The sequence below is a fragment of the Somniosus microcephalus genome, chromosome 23 (assembly GCF_052327205.1).
Source record: "Somniosus microcephalus isolate GS21.2 chromosome 23, FLI_Smic_1.0, whole genome shotgun sequence".
NCBI classification, from domain to species: Eukaryota; Metazoa; Chordata; class Chondrichthyes; order Squaliformes; family Somniosidae; genus Somniosus; species Somniosus microcephalus.
This window is the reverse complement of record NC_141009.1, coordinates 13,028,640-13,047,194: the sequence shown is the minus strand read 5'-3', so window position 1 is coordinate 13,047,194 and position 18,555 is coordinate 13,028,640. Positions and strand designations below refer to the sequence as shown.

Sequence of the window (18,555 nt, the reverse complement as noted above, 5' to 3'; positions counted from 1 at the left end):
ACGATTTTTGGGAGATTATTCCATTTCACGATTTTTGGGAGATTATTCCATTTCACGATTTTTGGGAGATTATTCCATTTCACATTTTTTGGGATGGGCTCACTCTGTGATCTGGCAGATAAGTCCAGTCAGTGTTTTTGGGGGCGCATCCATTCTGGTGTTTAAGATTTGCCTCCAGACTGCGTCTTTGGACATGGCACAGTGCTCGATTATCGGAATGGCTCCAGTTCATATTTTTTGCGAGTTGTGGATTTATTTAGTCCAGATTTTGAGACTGTGAGGAAGGAATTCATAGTGTGGTGTGTGAACTTGGAACAGATGGTCTAATGAACAGCGTACCCTACACGCCTGAGCTGTTTCATAAGCACGTGTTGCAGCTTGTGTCTCTGGATTCACTGATTACGACTTAGTAATTGGGACAATTTTCTTATTTTATTTGCCAAATGCAATTTAAGAAATAAATGTGATTTATTGCATCTGCTGGTTCTAAGTTGTCTGTGGATTGGTGTTGTTATCGGAATCATACTGGCACAAAAATGGCCAATTCACTGAAATACCTAGCCTTAGTTGGCACTGGAAGTTGAATTGGGATATTGATAACCACACCATCTGCAATTTGTCACTGAAAAACATGGAATAGTTTAGCTTTTATGTGTTTATGGGGGGAAATTGAGAATTGTCTTCCTGCAGTTGGGCACAGTTGGCATCATGCTCTGCCAGGTGGTTATATCCCAGGTTAGATTCAGGGTAAGGCTCCCTCTAATTTGCTGTCCACTGTGTGTCTGAACTGTGACTCCCCAGGAGCACCCAAGTGTGAACATTCTATTTCCACACCAGCTCTGCTTTTGCCCTCTGAGTGAGGTATGCAATGTAATGCCAATTAGTGCCAAACAGTGGGCAGTTTTTCTGTTGCATGCCAGTGCGCGCGCGCGCGCGCACAGACGGGCAATAAAATAGGTATGAACATTTTCAGGAAGAAACGCTTTGGAATAAGTTTGTGTTGTAGCAGGTGCAGCTCTTGATGTGCTCCACTCCCTGGCAGAGATCTCAGAGCGCTGTCCTCCAAGAACTGAGTCTGTCCACGAACTCTCGTGAGGAGACAACACCTCCTATCTGTTTTCTCAAGTTCTCTCCTGAAGGTGCTGACTACTGCCAGGGATACGGATACCAGCGACCCTCCAAGACCTCATATAAGGCCCATGCTTCCTATATGGGCCTCGGCCATTTAATCAAGGAGGGACACCACAGCTGATCCCAATCCTGCCTGGGCCCGGTGTTCATACTGTCCATGAGGGTTTGCTGGATAGTGATGAGGAATGGAATCTCAGAATCATAGAATGGTTACAGCATGGAAGAAGGCCATTCGGCCCATCAAGCCCATGCCGGCTCTCTGCAAGAGCACTTCAGCCAGTCCCACTCCCTGCCCTTTCCCCGTAGCCCTGCAAATTTCTTTCCTTCAGATACTTATCCAACTCCCTTTTGAAAGCCATGATTGAGTCTGCCTCCACCACCCTTTCAGGCAGCGCATTCCAGATCTTAACCACTCGCTGCATAAACATTTTTTTTCTTGCGTCGCCTTTGGTTCTTTTTCCAATCACCTTAAGTCTGTGTCCTCTGGTTCTCGACCCTTCTCCCAATGGGAACAGTTTCTCTCTATCTACTCTGTCCAGACCCCTCATGATTTTGAACAACTCTATCAAATCTCCTCTTAATCTTCTCTGCTCCAAGGAGAACAACCCCAGCTTCTCCAGTCTATCAACGTATCCTCATTCCTGGAATCATTCTCCTAAATCTTTTCTGCACCTTCTCTAAGGCCTTCACATCCTTCCTAAAGTGTGGTGCCCAGAATTGGACACAGTACTCCAGTTAGGGCTGAACCAGTGTTTTATACAGGTTCATCATAATTTCCACACTTTTGTACTCTATACCTCTATTTATGAAGCCCAGTATCCCGTAAGCCTTTTTAACTGCTTTCTCGACCTGCCCTGCCACCTTCAACGATTTGTGTACACATACCCACAGGTCTCTCTGTTGATGTACACCTTTCAGGATTGTACCATTTAGTTTATATATCCTCTCCTCATTCTTTCTACCAAAATGAATCACTTCACACTTTTTTGCATTAAATTTCATCTGCCACATGTCCGCCCATTTCACCAGTCTGTCTGTCTTCCTGAAGTCTATCACTCTCCTCCTCACTGTTCACTATATTTCCAAGTTTTGTGTCATCTGCAAATTTTGAAATTGTGCCCTGTACACCCACATCCAAGTCATTAATATATATCAAGAAAAGCAGTGGTCCTAGAACCGACCCCTGGGGAACACCACTGTATACCTTCCTCCAGTCCGAAAAACAACCGTTCACCACTACTCTCTGTTTCCTGTCACTTAGCCAATTCCGTATCCATGCTGCCACTGTCCCTTTTATTCCATGGGCTTCAACTTTGCTGGTGAGCTTATTATGTGGCACTTTGTCGAATGCCTTTTGGAAATCCATATACACTACATCAACTGCATTACCCTCATCAATCCTCTCTGTTACCCCATCAAAAAACTCGATCAAGTTAGTTAAACATGATTTGCCTTTAACAAATTCATGCTGGCTTTCCTTAATTAACCCACACCTATCCAAGTGACTGTTAATTTTGTCCCTGATTACTGTTTCTAAAAGCTTCCCCACTACCGAGGTCAAACTGACTGGCCTGTAGTTGCTGGGTTTATCTTTACACCCTTTTTTGAACAATGGTGTAACATTTGCAATTCTCCAGTCCTCTGGCAGCATTCCCGTATCTAAATGGATTGGAATATTAATGCCAGTACCTCCGTGATTTCCGCCCTCAATTCCCTCAGCATCCTAGGATGCATCCCATCTGCTCCTGGTGACTTATCTACTTTAAGTACAGCCAGCCTTTCTAATACCGCCTCTTTATCCATTTTTAACCTATCAAGTATCTTCACTACCTCCTCCTTCACTATGTCTATGGCAGCATCTTCTTCCTTGGTGAAGACAGATGCAAAGTACTCGTTTAGTACCTCAGCCATACCCTCTGCCTCCCTGCATATGTCAGCTGTGGCTCAGTTGGTAGTACTCTTGCCTCTGAGACAGAGGTTGTGGGTTCAATTCCCACTCCAGGGACTTGAGCACATACATCTAGGTCTGACACTCTAGTGCAGTACTGAGTGAGTGCTGTGCTGTCTTTCGGATGAGATGTTAAACCGAGGCCCTGTCTGCTCTCTCAGGTGGACGTAAAAGATCCTATGGCACTATTTTGTAAAAGAGTAGGGGAGTTATCCCTGGTGTCCTGGCCAATATTTCTCCCTCAGTCAACATAACAATAAAAACAGATTATCTGGTCATTTTCACATTGCTGTTTGTGGGAGCTTGTTGTGTGCAAATTGGCTGCTACGTTTCCCACATTACAACAGTGACCAATACTGCCACACCACCTCCTATCTTTCCTGAACACCTTATAACCAGGAATATTTAATACCCAATCCTGCCCTTTTTTGAGCCAGTCTCAGTTATTGCCACAACACCATATCCCCATGTGGCTATTTGTGCCTGTAGCTCACTTACCTAGTTTACTACGCTTTGTGTGTTCACATACATACACTGTAAACTCATCTTAGACCATCCTGTATTCTCTTAGTTTGACCCCACCTAATACCGTACTATTTCTTACTTTAGTGCTGTCTGCCTCTCCCAGTCCTTTGAGCACTTTATTTCCCCTTTCTAATGTTACATCCTGGTGCCCATCCCCCGGCCAAATTAGTTTAAACCCTCCCCAACAGCACGAGCAAACATCCCCGCGAGGATATTGGTTCCGGCCCTGTTGAGGTGCAACCTGTCCGGCCTGTACAGGTCCCACCTCCCCCAGAACCGGTCCCAATGCCCCAGGAATCTAAAGCCCTCCCTCCTGCACCATCTCTCCAGCCTGGAAGTCTTTGCTGATTTTTTTTTCAGCCCCCCCACAACCCCCTCCAAGAACATCAAGGCCTGTTGTAGCATCTCTACTCCGACCGTAGGACGCTGCCCCTTTAAGATACGGATGGGTGACTGTAAGTGGTACGAAATAAAATGTCCCAAATGTACCTTTGCATCTAGTGAGCAGCTGAGATGCACCTTCATTATATTCGCATTGACGACGTGTTAAACTTTGCTTCACATGGGGATGGAGTCAAATGGATCCAATGCTGTCCTTAAGGAGATTCGGCCCATTTCTGGTGTATTTCCTTTTAAGTTTTTTTATTCTTGTAAGGCACCCTGCATCACTTGCTTTCCCAGCCCGGAGAACAGACCGGTGTCCTTCTTCTGAGGCCTCTACAGGTGTCACTCCATAACGTGGCCACTCGGAGTTGGGCAGGAGTAGCTACGGGACGACTGGGCCTCGGATCATTTCTCGCCTCCTTCCCCCTCCATGAAAGGACCAGGCCTTCGAGCGCCACCTGCCCGTGATTGGTAGGAGAGGGGTGGGGGGTGGTAAGGGGCTTTGCGTGTGGTGAGGGGGGTGGGGTTACCCTACGGCCCCTACGGCCCTGCTCTATGGGGCCGAGTCCTCCAGCCCCACCTGCCGGGCGACCAGTGTGTCTGGGATGTGCTTTCTGACTGAGAACTCTTCGTGCTCATCCAGGTTTGCGCACAATCGGAGTGATCACTAAGCTGGATCTGATGGACGAAGGAACAGATGCTCGTGATATCCTGGAAAACAAACTGTTGCCCCTTAGACGAGGTAAATGGCACAAGAATATTTTTCTGTTTTTAAATTTGCTCCCCCTCCCCCCTGCACCCCCGAGACACGTTTGTGTTCTAATTTGAGCACTTGCAGAAATGTATTAAATCTGAGCTGTAGAATAAATGTTTGCTGTTTTCTCCCGCTGCTGCTTAGATTGGTGCTGCCATTTTTCTCTTTGCTGTTTCTCGTTTGCTCTTTCTAACTCTCGTTTTGGTCTCCCGGCTCGCTCCCTCCCGTCCCCCCCGCCCGCACCCCCCTCTCTCCCGCTCGCTCCCCCCGTCCCCCCGCTCACTCCCCCCGTCCCCCCGCTCGCTCCCCCCATCCCCCCGCTCGCTCCCCCCGTCCCCCCGCTCGCACCCCCCTCTCTCCCGCTCGCTCCCCCGTCCCCCCCGCTCGCTCCCCCCGTCCCCCCGCTCGCTCCCCCCGCTCGCTCCCCCCGTCCCCCCGCTCGCTCCCCCCGTCCCCCCGCTCGCTCCCCCCGTCCCCCCGCTCGCTCCCCCCGTCTCCCCGCTCGCTCCCCCCGTCTCCCCGCTCGCTCCCCCCGTCCCCCCGCTCGCTCCCCCCGTCCCCCCGCTCGCTCCCCCGTCTCCCCCCGCTCGCTCCCCCCGTCCCCCCGTTCGCTCCCCCCGTCCCCCCGTTCGCTCCCCCCGTCCCCCCGCTCGCTCCCCCGTCTCCCCCCGCTCGCTCCCCCGTCCCCCCATTCGCTCCCCCCGTCCCCCCGCTCGCTCCCCCCGTCTCCCCCCGCTCACTCCCCCCTGTCTCCCCGCTCGCTCCCCCCGTCCCCCCGCTCGCTCCCCCGTCTCCCCCCCGCTCGCTCCCCCGTCTCCCCGCTCGCTCCCCCCTCTCTCCCGCTCGCTCCCCCTGTCCCCCCATTCGCTCCCCCCTGTCTCCCCGCTCGCTCCCTCTGTCTCCCGCTCGCTCCCCCGTCTCTTCCCGCTCGCTCCCCCGTCTCCCCGCTCGCTCCCCCGTCTCCCCCCGCTCGCTCCCCCGTCTCCCCGCCCGCTCCCCCCTCTCTCCCGCTCGCTCCCCCTGTCCCCCCATTCGCTCCCCTGTCTCCCCGCTCGCTCCCCCTGTCTCCCGCTCGCTCCCCGTCTCTCCCCGCTCGCTCCCCCGTCTCCCCGCTCGCTCCCCCGTCTCCCCCCGCTCGCTCCCCCGTCTCCCCGCCCGCTCCCCCCTCTCTCCCGCTCGCTCCCCCTGTCCCCCCATTCGCTCCCCCCTGTCTCCCCGCTCACTCCCCCTGTCTCCCGCTCGCTCCCCCTGTCTCCTGCTCGCTCCCCCGTCTCTCCCCGCTCGCTCCCCCGTCTCCCCGCTCGCTCCCCCGTCTCCCCCCGCTCGCTCCCCCGTCTCCCCGCCCGCTCCCCCGTCTCCCCCCGCCCGCTCCCCCCTCTCTCCCGCTCGCTCCCCCCTGTCTCCCCGCCCGCTCCCCCTGTCTCCCACCCGCTCCCCCTGTCTCGGTCTGGATGAAAAATTGTTTATTGTAATCTAATGCCAACTGGGTATTTTTCTCTTGTCTGAATTGACCAGTCCCTGCCTCTGTCAGATGCTGCAGCATCTTTAGGCCTGAGTTAGCTGTAAATTGTGTTTGATGCAACATGCGACCCATCTGCTGAAACTACCCAAGCTTGCTGGCGATAGACACCAATTCAATTGCCCCTCATTAAAAGCAATTTACAATCCTATTTCCCATTGCTAGCTTGTCATAATCAAGTGCAGGGTGTCAGAGAGTTTATGCTCAGAGGACCGTGATAATGGAAAGCCGTCAGAAATGGCAAGACTGGCTCAGCGTTATCCACTGAAGCGAAAACTAAAGGTTAGATATGACAACAGGTGTGTTGGTGTTTCGTGTAGAGACACTTCTCCAGGGGGTGGGGACGGGGTGGGGGGGAGGATTTTGTTTTGTTGCAGCAATCCCGAGCATTGTCCTTGCTCCATGGCCCTTGTCTGGAATACTCCAATGTGCTACATTGTGGATTCATGGATCATATCTCCACGCTCGGAGTTCCTTCTAACAGTGACCTTCAAAATGTGGCCCCTGGAGATGCTGCAAGGTGGAGGCTCAAGAGCTCCCTGCCGGAACAGGCTGAAATAGAAAAGCTGGACATCTGGAGAAGGGGCGAAGCTGAATCTCATCCCTGGCCAAATCCGGACAGGCTGGGAATGGGAGCCCTGGAGTCCAGCGGTGTAGCAGGTCCACCAAAACATCAGCATTGGTTCTACATTTACAGACAACCCTCGGGGAATGGTACCATGCCTTGGCTTCCATTGTACAATATGGTGTGCCTTAACCTAATATAAAATACGTTCATGTTTGTGGCTCTTCCTCACCCCCTCCCCTCAAACACTGGGTTACTAATTTCCATAGTGCAGTGAAGCAAAAGCCATGGGCGCACCCCCCCCCCCTCTCCACCCCCTGCCATTGTCCAGGGAGTAAGGAAATGTCAGCCATCCTTGATCTGCTCTCATGCCCCTTTTTTAGCAGCCACTTATGGAGACTCGTTGGCAGAAGTTCATTCAATCAGCCGTCTCTCCTCTGCCCGTGGATCATAATTGGTTTGGGAAGACTGAGATAAAAGGAAGGTTGTTTTCGTATCTTCACCACTCTTCCTTTGGAGAACAGTCTGAAGTAATGGAAGAGTTTGCAGGCTGGTCAACACTCTTGTCAGGCCACGGCGTGAACACACCTTCCATGGCTGTTAACCTTCTTTATACCAGCTGATAGGGTGGTTAGTCCTATACTTCGGGAGGGTTCTTATGGGCTCCCATATGATGAGGTGGGTGGGGTTGTGTGGGGGGCGGGGGGGGGGGAGAAGTACACCCACCAGACACAAGTATCCCGCTGGATGCCAACCTAGAATAGGTAGGAGACTGGCTTGGCCTTGACTTCCTGCCCATTTCCTTTTTTAAGGTTACATCGGTGTCGTGAACAGAAGCCAGAAGGACATCGATGGGAGAAAAGATATCCAAGCAGCCCTGGCAGCCGAGAGAAAATTTTTCCTTTCCCACCCAGCTTACCGGCACATGGCTGATCGCATGGGGACACCTTACCTCCAGAAGGTCCTCAACCAGGTAACGCCAGCTTCGCTTACTTGACAATTGGCAGAGGCCTGCGAGGCGCTGGCCTGCTTTGCCCTCTCGGTGGCACAGGAGAGAGTCGGACTTGCCAACCCTCCAGTACTGTCCTGGCATCTCCAGGAATTGCAAACTGATCTCCTGGACACAGCCGCAAGCAACACCCGGGAGAAAAATAATGGGGGCGTTGTAAAAGTTTGTTTTATTTCATTTACTTTTTAACAACTTTAATTTATAAGTTGAGAAAATATTGTTGGGGGGAAGGCAGTTTGTCTGGTGGGGTGGTTGGAGGCAGCAGGACATGTGAATTCTCCAGGAATTCGTCCAACTAGAGATGGCAACCCTGGGGGGGGGCGGTGTGGAACCTAATTTGAATAAAGTCAGTAAATAATGTGTCCGAATGGACTGCCAGAGGTTTCAGCACAAAAGTAGGCCTGTTCTCGACATTGGTTGGTACCCATTACTTCTCTTTATCGCTCTCCCTTTAACAGCAATTGACAAACCATATCAGGGACACATTGCCCGCCCTTCGCAACAAGCTACAAAGCCAGCTGCTCTCCATTGAGAAAGAGGTGGAAGAATACAAGAACTTTCGACCCGATGATCCATCCAGGAAGACCAAAGCCTTGCTCCAGTAAGTACTGCTCTCGTTGCCAACAGCGGAGATTCACCCATAGAAGATTTTAAATGTCCTTTTTTTCCTTTTTAAATCCTCCTCGTGTTCCAATCCTTCCATGGCCTCGCCAATCCCTATCTCTAACCACTTCCATCCCTGCAACCCTTCCAGAACTCTGCGATCCTCCACCTCTGGACTCCTGCAATCCCCCACTCCCTTCGTCCAACCGTTGACGGCCGTGCCTTCAGCCATCTCGGTCCTAGGGTCCGATATTCCCTCCCTAAACCACGCCATCTCTCTCTTTCCTCCTTTAAGACCATCCATAAAACCTACTTCTTTGACCAAGCTTTTAGTCACCTGTCCCAATATCGTCTGTGGTTTGGGCCAATTTTTGTCTTATTACCATGGGATGTTTTCCTACGTTAAAGGCACTATAAAAGTGTAAGTTGTTGTTGAGCCATTATCAGTCAGGGCAGCCTGGGCTCTTGCTCCAACTCACATTGCTTTGCCAGGCTCGCTGTGCATCAACTTGGCTTGCATCCCCTTGAGTTCAGAAGATTGAGGGGTGACCTGATAGAGGTGTTTAAAACTTTAAAAGGATTTGATAGGGTAGATAGAAAGAAACTGTTTCCTCTGGTGGGATAATCAAGACCGAGGGGACATAATCTTAAAAGTTAGAGCTAGACCTTTTTAAAAAGAAAGAAGAAGAAAGAAAGACTTGCATTTCTATAGCGCCTTTCATGACCACCGGACGTCCCAAAGCGCTTTACAGCCAATTAAGTATTTTTGAGTGTAGTCACTGTTGTAATGTAGGAAACGCGGCAGCCAATTTGTGCACAGCAAGCTCCCACAAACAGCAATGTGATAATGACAAGATAATCTGTTTTAGTGATGTTGACTGAGGGATAAATATTGGCCAGGACACCGGGGAGAACTCCCCTGCTCTTCTTCGAAATAGTGGCCATGGAATCTTTTACCTCTGAGAGAGCAGACGGGGCTTTGGTTTAATGTCTCATCCGAAAGACTTCACCTCCGGCAGCGCAGCACTCCCTCAGCACTGCACTGGAGTGTCAGTCTAGATTTTTGTGCTTAAGTCCCTGGAGTGGGGACTTGAACCCACAACCTCCTGACTCGGAGACGAGAGAGAGAGTGCTCCCCACTGAGCCACAGCTGACGTTTTAGGAGGGAAATCGAGGAACACTTTTTCATACAAAGGGTAGTGGAAATTTGGAACTCGCTCTCCCAGAAGGCTGTGGATGCTGGAGGTCAATTGAAGCAGACTGAGATCGATATATTTTTATTGGGCAAGGGTATCATAGAAACATAGAAACATAGAAGATAGGAGCAGGAGTAGGCCATTCGGCTCCTTGAGCCTGCTCCGCCATTCAATGCGATCATGGCTGATCATCCAAATTCAGTACCCTGTCCCTGCCTTCTCCCCCTATCCCTTGATCCCTTTAGCATTAAGAAATATATCTAACTCCTTCTTGAATATATTTAATGAATTGGCAAAGGATATGGAGCTAAGGCGGGTAAATGGAATTGAGATACAGATCAGCCATGATCTAATTGAATGGCGGGACAGGCTCGAAGGGCTGAATGGCCTCCTTCTCTTCCGAGGTATTGATATAAACTTTTTGTTCTTTGACAGGATGGTTCAGCAGTTTGCTGTTGATTTTGAGAAGCGCATTGAAGGCTCCGGGGATCAGATTGACACCTACGAGCTGTCGGGCGGTGCGAGAATAAACCGGATCTTCCATGAGAGGTTCCCCTTCGAACTTGTCAAGGTAACTGAAGAGTTGGCACCTCCTTGGAGCTGCAGCAGTTTGACTGCCACTAATTTCAAACTGAATCCCTGCTGCTTCCACGTGTTACTGATAAGTAACGGTTTTGAAACCATATGGGTTATACTCTGAGTTGAAGAAGCAAAAGAATTGCCACTTTCACCGGTGGAAATGTACATTGAGGCCCCAGTATAGTGCTGCCAGGTGAACAGAATCCATCAGTTAAAGTGATGGGGTTGGGGCAGTAACAACTGCTCTGCCTTTGACCCAGAAAAGACCACACTGATAAGTCATTAATTCTGCAACAATTGCAAGCAGAATGAGTCATTTTTGTTTCTGGGTCTATTTTAGTGCTTCTGCCAGTTGCTTGCTGTGCTACTAGTTCCACTAGACAGGTCCGTACACTGCGCACAAGTGAGATTCTCTCATAGCCGGCCTTCTGGATTGGGGAGCCTATTACCCCAGCAGCAAGACTTTGATCCCATCAGCCTGGGCTGTAGTTGACCGCAGCAGTGGGCGGTGGGCTAGCACTGATGGAATGGATGTCTCTCTGTTGGCGTAAAGATATCAGATGAAGTTAGTTTGGGCCAATTTCACCCAGTTTACATCACACCATAGCATAAACCTGCCCATAATTGGTGCTATATTTCAGGTACTTTTAAAGGGAAATGCCAGGAAAATTCATCCTAGAATTCAGTTGCTGAAGGTTTCCTGTAAATCCACCCCACCCACCCTCCCCCACCACCTCCCCGCCCGAGTGTAGGATCCCACCAGTGGCTTAAATACAGAAATCTACCTGTTTTTATCCACTGAAAATCATATAGTGGAACAAGACCATTCAGTCCACCATGCTTACCTATGCTATAGGCTATCTACAATCTATCCATGTGTGCACTCTGCCCCATTTATTTAATGCCCATGGGGAAAGTTCTGCTAAAGTCCCATTGAGCTCAAAAGATAGTTGAACAAACATTGCAAACTCTATCTTGATACCTTCATTATTGAATACTGTCTGGTGGCTTTCCCATGCTGACATATCTTTGATCCTTGGAGCCTGAGAACAACCATCTCCTAAAAAGTATTTCACCAACTCATTCTGAACTTCTCCATCAATCTCATTCTATTATTTACATCTGTAGGTCTTTTTAGCCAGTGATTTTATTGACAATAGTCTAGTTCAGTATTGCTTACCTCCGTGGAGTCAATCAACAGTCTCTCCAATCTTTGCCCTTTCAGCAAACGGAACTGTTTCACAAAAGCATTTTGCTCTACTCCTAATGTGTACAATAAAAAGGACCAGCTAATCCATGTCCATAACTGGGGCACCACTGTAGTGGAGGGAGAGTGTCCTGTTGGTCAGTGGGTATCGGCCAACGTGAATAAAATTCCTAGGGTTTCTCTTGGGTGTATGAGGTGTTACTCTGCCCCATGATGAAAGGCTGGTTCAATGAATGAGGTGATCCTCATTGCATACACAGAGAGGAGTAACGAGGACAATAATGCTTTTGTGAAACACTATTGTAGGTATCGCCTACTGGAGGAGATTATAATTACAGTTAGAGATGGGATTCTTGCTTGCTGTTTGGATGGCCCCAATAAGAGTGTCCTCATGTTATTTTCTTCTGTGTCAGATGGAGTTTGATGAGAAGGAGCTGCGACGAGAGATTAGCTACGCCATCAAGAACATCCATGGAATCAGGCATGTATCTGTACAACTTTGAGACTGTAATCCACTGACTTTCAAGTATATCTAATTTTTATTGGCCCCCAACAGGATATTTCAGTCTTTCCTTTCTCCTTCCCCACCCAACAAGCTATCTCTGTCTCCACCCACCCCTCAAACAAGGGGCAGGAGGAATTGATCATGGACATCTCCTAAATCTGATGTTGGATTGAAATGTTAAGGAAGTTTGAGAAAGAAATGCCTGAAATGATGTTTCTTGATTCCTTCCTGGCCGGGTTGCCAGGCGACAGACTGAACCCCCTAGTCACGTGGCAGTGCCGTTCTTGAAACAGCTACTAGGAGGACGGAGGAGCACCTTGAGGTGACTGTCTCTCCGATTTCTTTGGGTTTTTTCTTCTCTTGTTCCCTCCACCCCTTTTTTGGGGGGCAGTGTTTGGCACCCGCTTGACACGGCCCCATGAGGAGAAGACTGAGATTAGACTAACAGCATATGGGGCAATCACCAGGGCCCACCATCTGATTTTTCCCATCCCACCCCCAACTGTGGTGAAGCCCCTCCCTTATGCCATGCCCAAGATCGGGAACGCTTAATTGGACTGTTGCTGAGAATTTTTTTTTTCAATTACCTAATAATTTTCCAAGGGGACTGAAACACTTTAAAAGAGCTCAGCTCAGCTCTGTTATTTACAGATTTGAATTTTCAACTTGTACGTTACACAAGGCCAGTTTTAGAGACAATTGCCTTTATTACATTTTAAAATGAACTATAGTTAGTGAATCCGCTAATAAGAACAAAATTTGACGAGCATTACTGTTACTGAAGTCTCCTGTGCTGGTTTGTAGCGGGGTGGGAGGTCCTTTTTTGGACAATGACCTCTGTCCTCTCCAGCAGAATGTCTCATTGGAGCCAAAATAAAATAATTGTGTAGCTGTATTTCCTCCCTTCAGTGACTCTGGATTGAATGAGCATGTTGGCTTTACAGCTTTATGTCTGGACTGAATAATTAGAGCAGGTCCGTTCAACACTGTAACTATTAAGAGTAATGTGAAGGGAAGGAGGAGGACTGGGTGGCGCAGTGGGCAAGGCACCCCGGGCCTTTCCATCTCTATCTCCTGTGGCTTCCGCTCAAATAGCTCAGACTGATGGACTGAAAATCCCTTGGGATTAAGGGTCCTTTTGTGAATGAGTTTGGGGCAGTCTCGATCCACTTCCTGGTGGGCATAGGTTCAAGACACAAATCCTGATTTGGCAAAAAAGGAACCAACTATAACATTACAGGAAACTCTTTATTATCCGGCACCGGCGTGGTGCCGGTTTATCAAAAAGTCCAGATTACAGAGAGGTATAGTTTAAAAGGTACGAGAGCTCCGTACACAGCAACAAATCCAGGCTTCCCTGTTGCTTAGCAACATGTGCAGGAACTCCGGCCACAGACCAAGCGTCCCTGTTGCTTAGCAACAAGTGCACGAACCCCAGTTACACAGCCACAGATCCAGGAACTGCCACTAATATGAAGTAAAACTTACCTGAACCTACTCCTGAATTTTGCTGGTTAACAGAGATTTCCGGTTATTTAGGTGCCGGTAAATCGAGAGTTTCCTGTATATAGGTGCAGTATGGGACGCTGAGGAGGACAAAGTAGAGGAAACCAGGTTATTCCTGACCTGCTGTATGCCTCAGAGACATGGACCATGTACAGCAGGCACCTCAAAGCACTGGAGAGGTACCACCAACGCTGCCTCCGCAAGACCCTGCAAATCCATTGGCAGGATAGGCGCACCAACGTCAGTGTTCTTGCTCAGGCCAACATCCCCAGCATCGAAGCTTTGACCACGCTCAATAGCTCCGATGGACGGGTCACATTGTCCGCATGCCCGATACGAGACTCCCAAAACAAGCGCTCTACTCGGAACTCCGACACGGCAAGAGAGCCCCAGGTGGGCAGAGGAAATGCTTCAAGGACACCCTCAAAGCCTCCTTGAAAAAGTGTAACATCCCCACCGACACCTGGGAATCCCTGGCCCAAGACCGCACAAAGTGGAGGAGAAGCATCCGGGAAGGCGCCGAACACCTCGAGTCTCTTCGCCGAGAGCAAGCGGAAGCCAAGCGCAGGCAGCGCAAGGAGTGCACGTCAACCCAAGCACCCCACCCACCCGCCCCTTCAACCACTGTCTGCCCCACCTGTGACAGAGACTGTAGGTCCCGCATTGGACTCATCAGTCACCTGAGAACTCATTTTTAATGTCATCCTTGGTTCCGAGGGACTGCCTAAGAAGGCGGCCCACAGCCCCGAGACCGGAGAAGCAGCGGACCTGCGCGGGAGCAGCCCGAGGCGGGAGAGCTTGAAGGCTTGAGAGGGAGCAGTCAGAGGCACCGAGGCCCACAGCCCCGAGACCGGAGAAGCAGCGGGCCTGCGCGGGAGCAGCCCGAGGCGGGAGAGCTTGAAGGCTTGAGAGGGAGCAGTCAGAGGCACCGAGGCCCACAGCCCCGAGACCGGAGAAGCAGCGGGCCTGCACGGGAGCAGCCCGAGGCGGGAGAGCTTGAAGGCTTGAGAGGGAGCAGTCAGAGGCACCGAGGCCCACAGCCCCGAGACCGGAGAAGCAGCGGACCTGTGCGGGAGCAGCCCGAGGCGGGAGAGCTTAAAGGCTTGATAGGGAGCAGTCAGAGGCACCGAGGCCCACAGCCCCGAGACCGGAGAAGCAGCGGGCCTGCGCGGGAGCAGCCCGAGGCGGGAGAGCTTGAAGGCTTGAGAGGGAGCAGTCAGAGGCACCGAGGCCCACAGCCCCGAGACCGGAGAAGCAGCGGACCTGCGCGGGAGCAGCCCGAGGCGGGAGAGCTTAAAGGCTTGAGAGGGAGCAGTCAGAGGCACCGAGGCCCACAGCCCCGAGACCGGAGAAGCAGCGGGCCTGCGCGGGAGCAGCCCGAGGCGGGAGAGCTTGAAGGCTTGAGAGGGAGCAGTCAGAGGCACCGAGGCCCACAGCCCCGAGACCGGAGAAGCAGCGGGCCTGCGCGGGAGCAGCCCGAGGCGGGAGAGCTTGAAGGCTTGAGAGGGAGCAGTCAGAGGCACCGAGGCCCACAGCCCCGAGACCGGAGAAGCAGCGGGCCTGCGCGGGAGCAGCCCGAGGCGGGAGAGCTTGAAGGCTTGAGAGGGAGCAGTCAGAGGCACCGACCAATCCAGGTTCCAGGAGAGAGGTAAAAAGTAATCCAAGTGTGACGTCACCAGGGAGCAGGTAAGTGATTGGTTGATGGGTATTTCTCTCTTTTCAATACAAGCTTGAATTCTGTGGTGTTAACTTTCTGTGGTGTAGTGGGGACAGTTGGTAAATAAAGCGCCCTAGAGTATACCTGTAACTGGGGTATTGAATAAATTTTAAAATTAATTAAAGGAGTAAGTCATGGCAGGAGAGCTCAGACCCGTGTTCTGCTCCTCTTGCTCCATGTGGGAAGTCAGGGATGCTGCCAGTGTCCCTGACGACCATGTGTGCGGGAAATGCATCCAGCTGCAGCTACTTGTAGACCGCATTGTGGCGCTCGAGCTGCGGGTGGATGAATTTTGGAGCATGCGCGATGCTGAGAGGCTCGTGGATAGCACGTTTAGCGAGTTGTTCACGCCTCAGGGTAGGGCAGCACAGGGGGTGACCATCAGGCGGAGCAACAAAGGCAGGCAGGTAGTGCAGGGAACCCCTGCGGACATCCCCCTTTCAAACAAGTATACCGCTTTGGATACTGTTGAGGGGGATGACTCACCAGGGGAAGGCAGCAGCAGCCAACTTCCTGGCACTGGGGGTGCTCCTGCTGCCCAGGAAGGGGGGAAAAAGAGTGGGAGAGCAATAGTGGTAGGGGATTCTATAGTAAGGGGAACAGATAGGCGTTTCTGTGGCCGTAGACGTGAATCCAGGATGGTTTGTTGCCTCCCTGGTGCCAGGGTCAAGGATGTCACTGAGCGGCTGCAGGGCATTCTGGAGGGGGAGGGTGAACAGCCAGTGGTCGTGGTCCACATTGGTACCAACGACATAGGTAAAAAGAGGGATGAGGTCCTGCAGCAAGAATTTAGGGAGCTAGGTGAAGGATTAAGGAGCAGGACCTCAAGGGTTGTAATCTCTGGATTACTCCCGGTGCCACGTGCCAGTGAGTATAGGAATAGGAAGATAGAACAGATGAATGCGTGGCTAAAGGGATGGTGCAGGGGGGAGGGCTTTAGTTTCCTGGATCACTGGGTCTGCTTCTGGAAAAGGTGGGACTTGTACAAGTCGGACGGTTTACACCTGAACCAGAGGGGAACCAATATCCTTGCGGGGAGGTTTGCTAGCACTGCTGGGGGGGGTTTAAACTAACTTGGCAGGGGGATGGGGTACAGAGTGGAGCTATAGTAGGGGGTGATTTACAGCCAAATACAGAGGGAAAAACAAGTCAGCTGGGAAGGCAGAGCAAATATGTGAAGGCAAAAGAGAATATGGCAGGGCTGGAAGGCATTTATTTTAATGCAAGGAGTCTTGCAAATAAGGTGGATGAACTGAAGTTGTTGTTGAACACATGGGAGTACGATATTGTTGCTATCACGGAGACATGGTTGAGGGAGGGTCAGGACTGGCAGCTCAATATTCCGGGGTATAGAATCTTCAGGCGAGACAGAGGGGGGTGTAAAAGGGGAGGGGGTGTTGCAATATTAATTAAGGAGTCAATTACTGCTGTAAGGAGGGATGATATATTAGCGGGTTCCTCTAATGAGGCCATATGGGTAGAACTTAAAAACAAAAAGGGGGCAAGCACTTTGCTGGGAGTGTACTATAGGCCCCCAAACAGTCAGGGGGAGATAGAGGAACAGATATGTAGGCAAATCTCAGAAAAGTGCGAAAATAATAGGGTAATAATAGTGGGGGATTTCAACTTCCCCAATATAAATTGGGATAGTCAGAGTGTGAAAGGCTTAGAGGGTGCGGAATTCTTAAAGTGCATCCAGGACAGCTTTTTGAGCCAACATGTAGAAAGTCCTACAAGAGAGGGGGCGGTACTGGACCTAATTCTAGGGAATGTAGCCGGGCAAGCGGTGGAAGTGTCAGTAGGAGAGCATTTTGGCGACAGTGACCATAATTCGGTGAGATTTAAGGTGGTCATGGAAAAGGACAAAGACGGCCCGGAAATAAGGGTTCTAAATTGGGGGAAGGCCGATTTTAATATGATAAGGCAGGATCTGGCCAAAGTGGACTGGGAGCAGCTACTTATAGGAAAATCCACATCAAAACAGTGGGAGACTTTCAGAAGGGAAATAGAGAGAGTACAACGCCAACATGTTCCTGTAAAGGTCAAGGGTGGGACCAACAAGCAAAGGGAACCTTGGATGACAAGGGATATACAAAAATGCATTAGGAATAAAAGGGGGGCTTTTGGCAGTTACAAAAGACTAAAGACGGAAGAAGCCCTAGAGGAGCATAAAAAGTGCAGGGGCGTACTTAAAAAAGAAATTAGGAGGGCGAGGAGGGGCCATGAAATAACACTGGCGAGCAAAATAAAGGAAAATCCTAAGATGTTTTATAAGTATATTAAGGGCAAGAGGATAACCAGGGAAAGGGTAGGGCCCATTAGGGACCAAAGTGGCAATCTGTGTGTAGAGCCAGATGAGGTAGGCGGGGTTTTAAATGAATTTTTTGCATCTGTGTTCACTATGGAGAAAGACGATGCAGACATAGAAATCGGGCAAGGGGACTGTGACATACTTGAACATATTAGCATCGAGAGGGAGGAGGTGCTAGCGGTTTTAGCAGGCCAAAAAGTGGATAAATCCCCAGGCCCGGACGAGATGTATCCCAGGCTGCTGTGGGAGGCAAAGGAGGAGATTGCAGGGGCTCTGACACAAATTTTCAGAACCTCTCTGGCCACAGGGGATGTACCAGAGGACTGGAGAACAGCTAACGTAGTACCATTATTCAAGAAGGGTAGCAGGGATAAACCAGGGAATTACAGGCCAGTGAGCCTAACATCTGTGGTAGGGAAATTATTGGAAAAAATTCTGAGGGACAAAATTAGTCTCCACTTGGAGAGGCAAGGATTAATCGGGGATAGTCAGCATGGCTTTGTCAAGGGTAAATCATGTCTGACAAATCTGATTGAATTTTTCGAGAGGGTGACTAAGGGGGTGGATGAGGGAAATGCTGTGGATGTGGTTTACATGGACTTCAGTAAAGCTTTTGACAAAGTCCCGCATAGGAGACTGGTCAAGAAGGTAAGAGCCCATGGGATCCAGGGTGCCTTGGCGTGTTGGATCCTAAACTGGCTGAGTGGCAGGAGGCAGAGGGTGATGGTCGAAGGTTGCTTTTGTGACTGGAAGCCTGTGTCCAGTGGGGTACCTCAGGGATCGGTGCTGGGTCCCTTGTTGTTTGTGATCTACATAAATGATTTGGATGAGAATGTAAAAGGTATGATCAGTAAGTTCGCAGATGACACGAAAATTGGTGGGGTGGTAAATTGCGAGGAGGAAAGCCTCAGGCTACAGGACGATATAAACGGGTTGGTCAGATGGGCGGAAAAGTGGCAAATGGAATTTAACCCTGAAAAGTGCGAGGTGATGCATTTTGGACGGACAAATAAGGCAAGGGAATACACAATGAGCGGTAGGACCCTAGGAAGTACAGAGGGTCAGAGGGACCTTGGTGTACATGTACATAGATCCC

General features: G+C 50.5%; 1 protein-coding gene across 11 annotated transcripts in view; it reads left to right on the top strand.

Annotated features, from left to right (window-relative positions):
• Window positions 1-18,555, top strand: part of LOC147101658 (dynamin-1) — a 304,832-nt gene that overhangs the window by 104,213 nt on the left and 182,064 nt on the right. For all 11 annotated transcript variants that reach the window (XM_085965406.1, XM_085965413.1, XM_085965404.1 and 8 more), the window contains exons 5-9: window positions 4,632-4,730; window positions 7,639-7,799; window positions 8,294-8,436; window positions 10,070-10,205; window positions 11,834-11,901. In XM_085965406.1, the coding sequence (XP_085821532.1) occupies window positions 4,632-4,730; window positions 7,639-7,799; window positions 8,294-8,436; window positions 10,070-10,205; window positions 11,834-11,901 (607 nt within the window). The remainder of the gene's footprint in view (window positions 1-4,631; window positions 4,731-7,638; window positions 7,800-8,293; window positions 8,437-10,069; window positions 10,206-11,833; window positions 11,902-18,555) is intronic.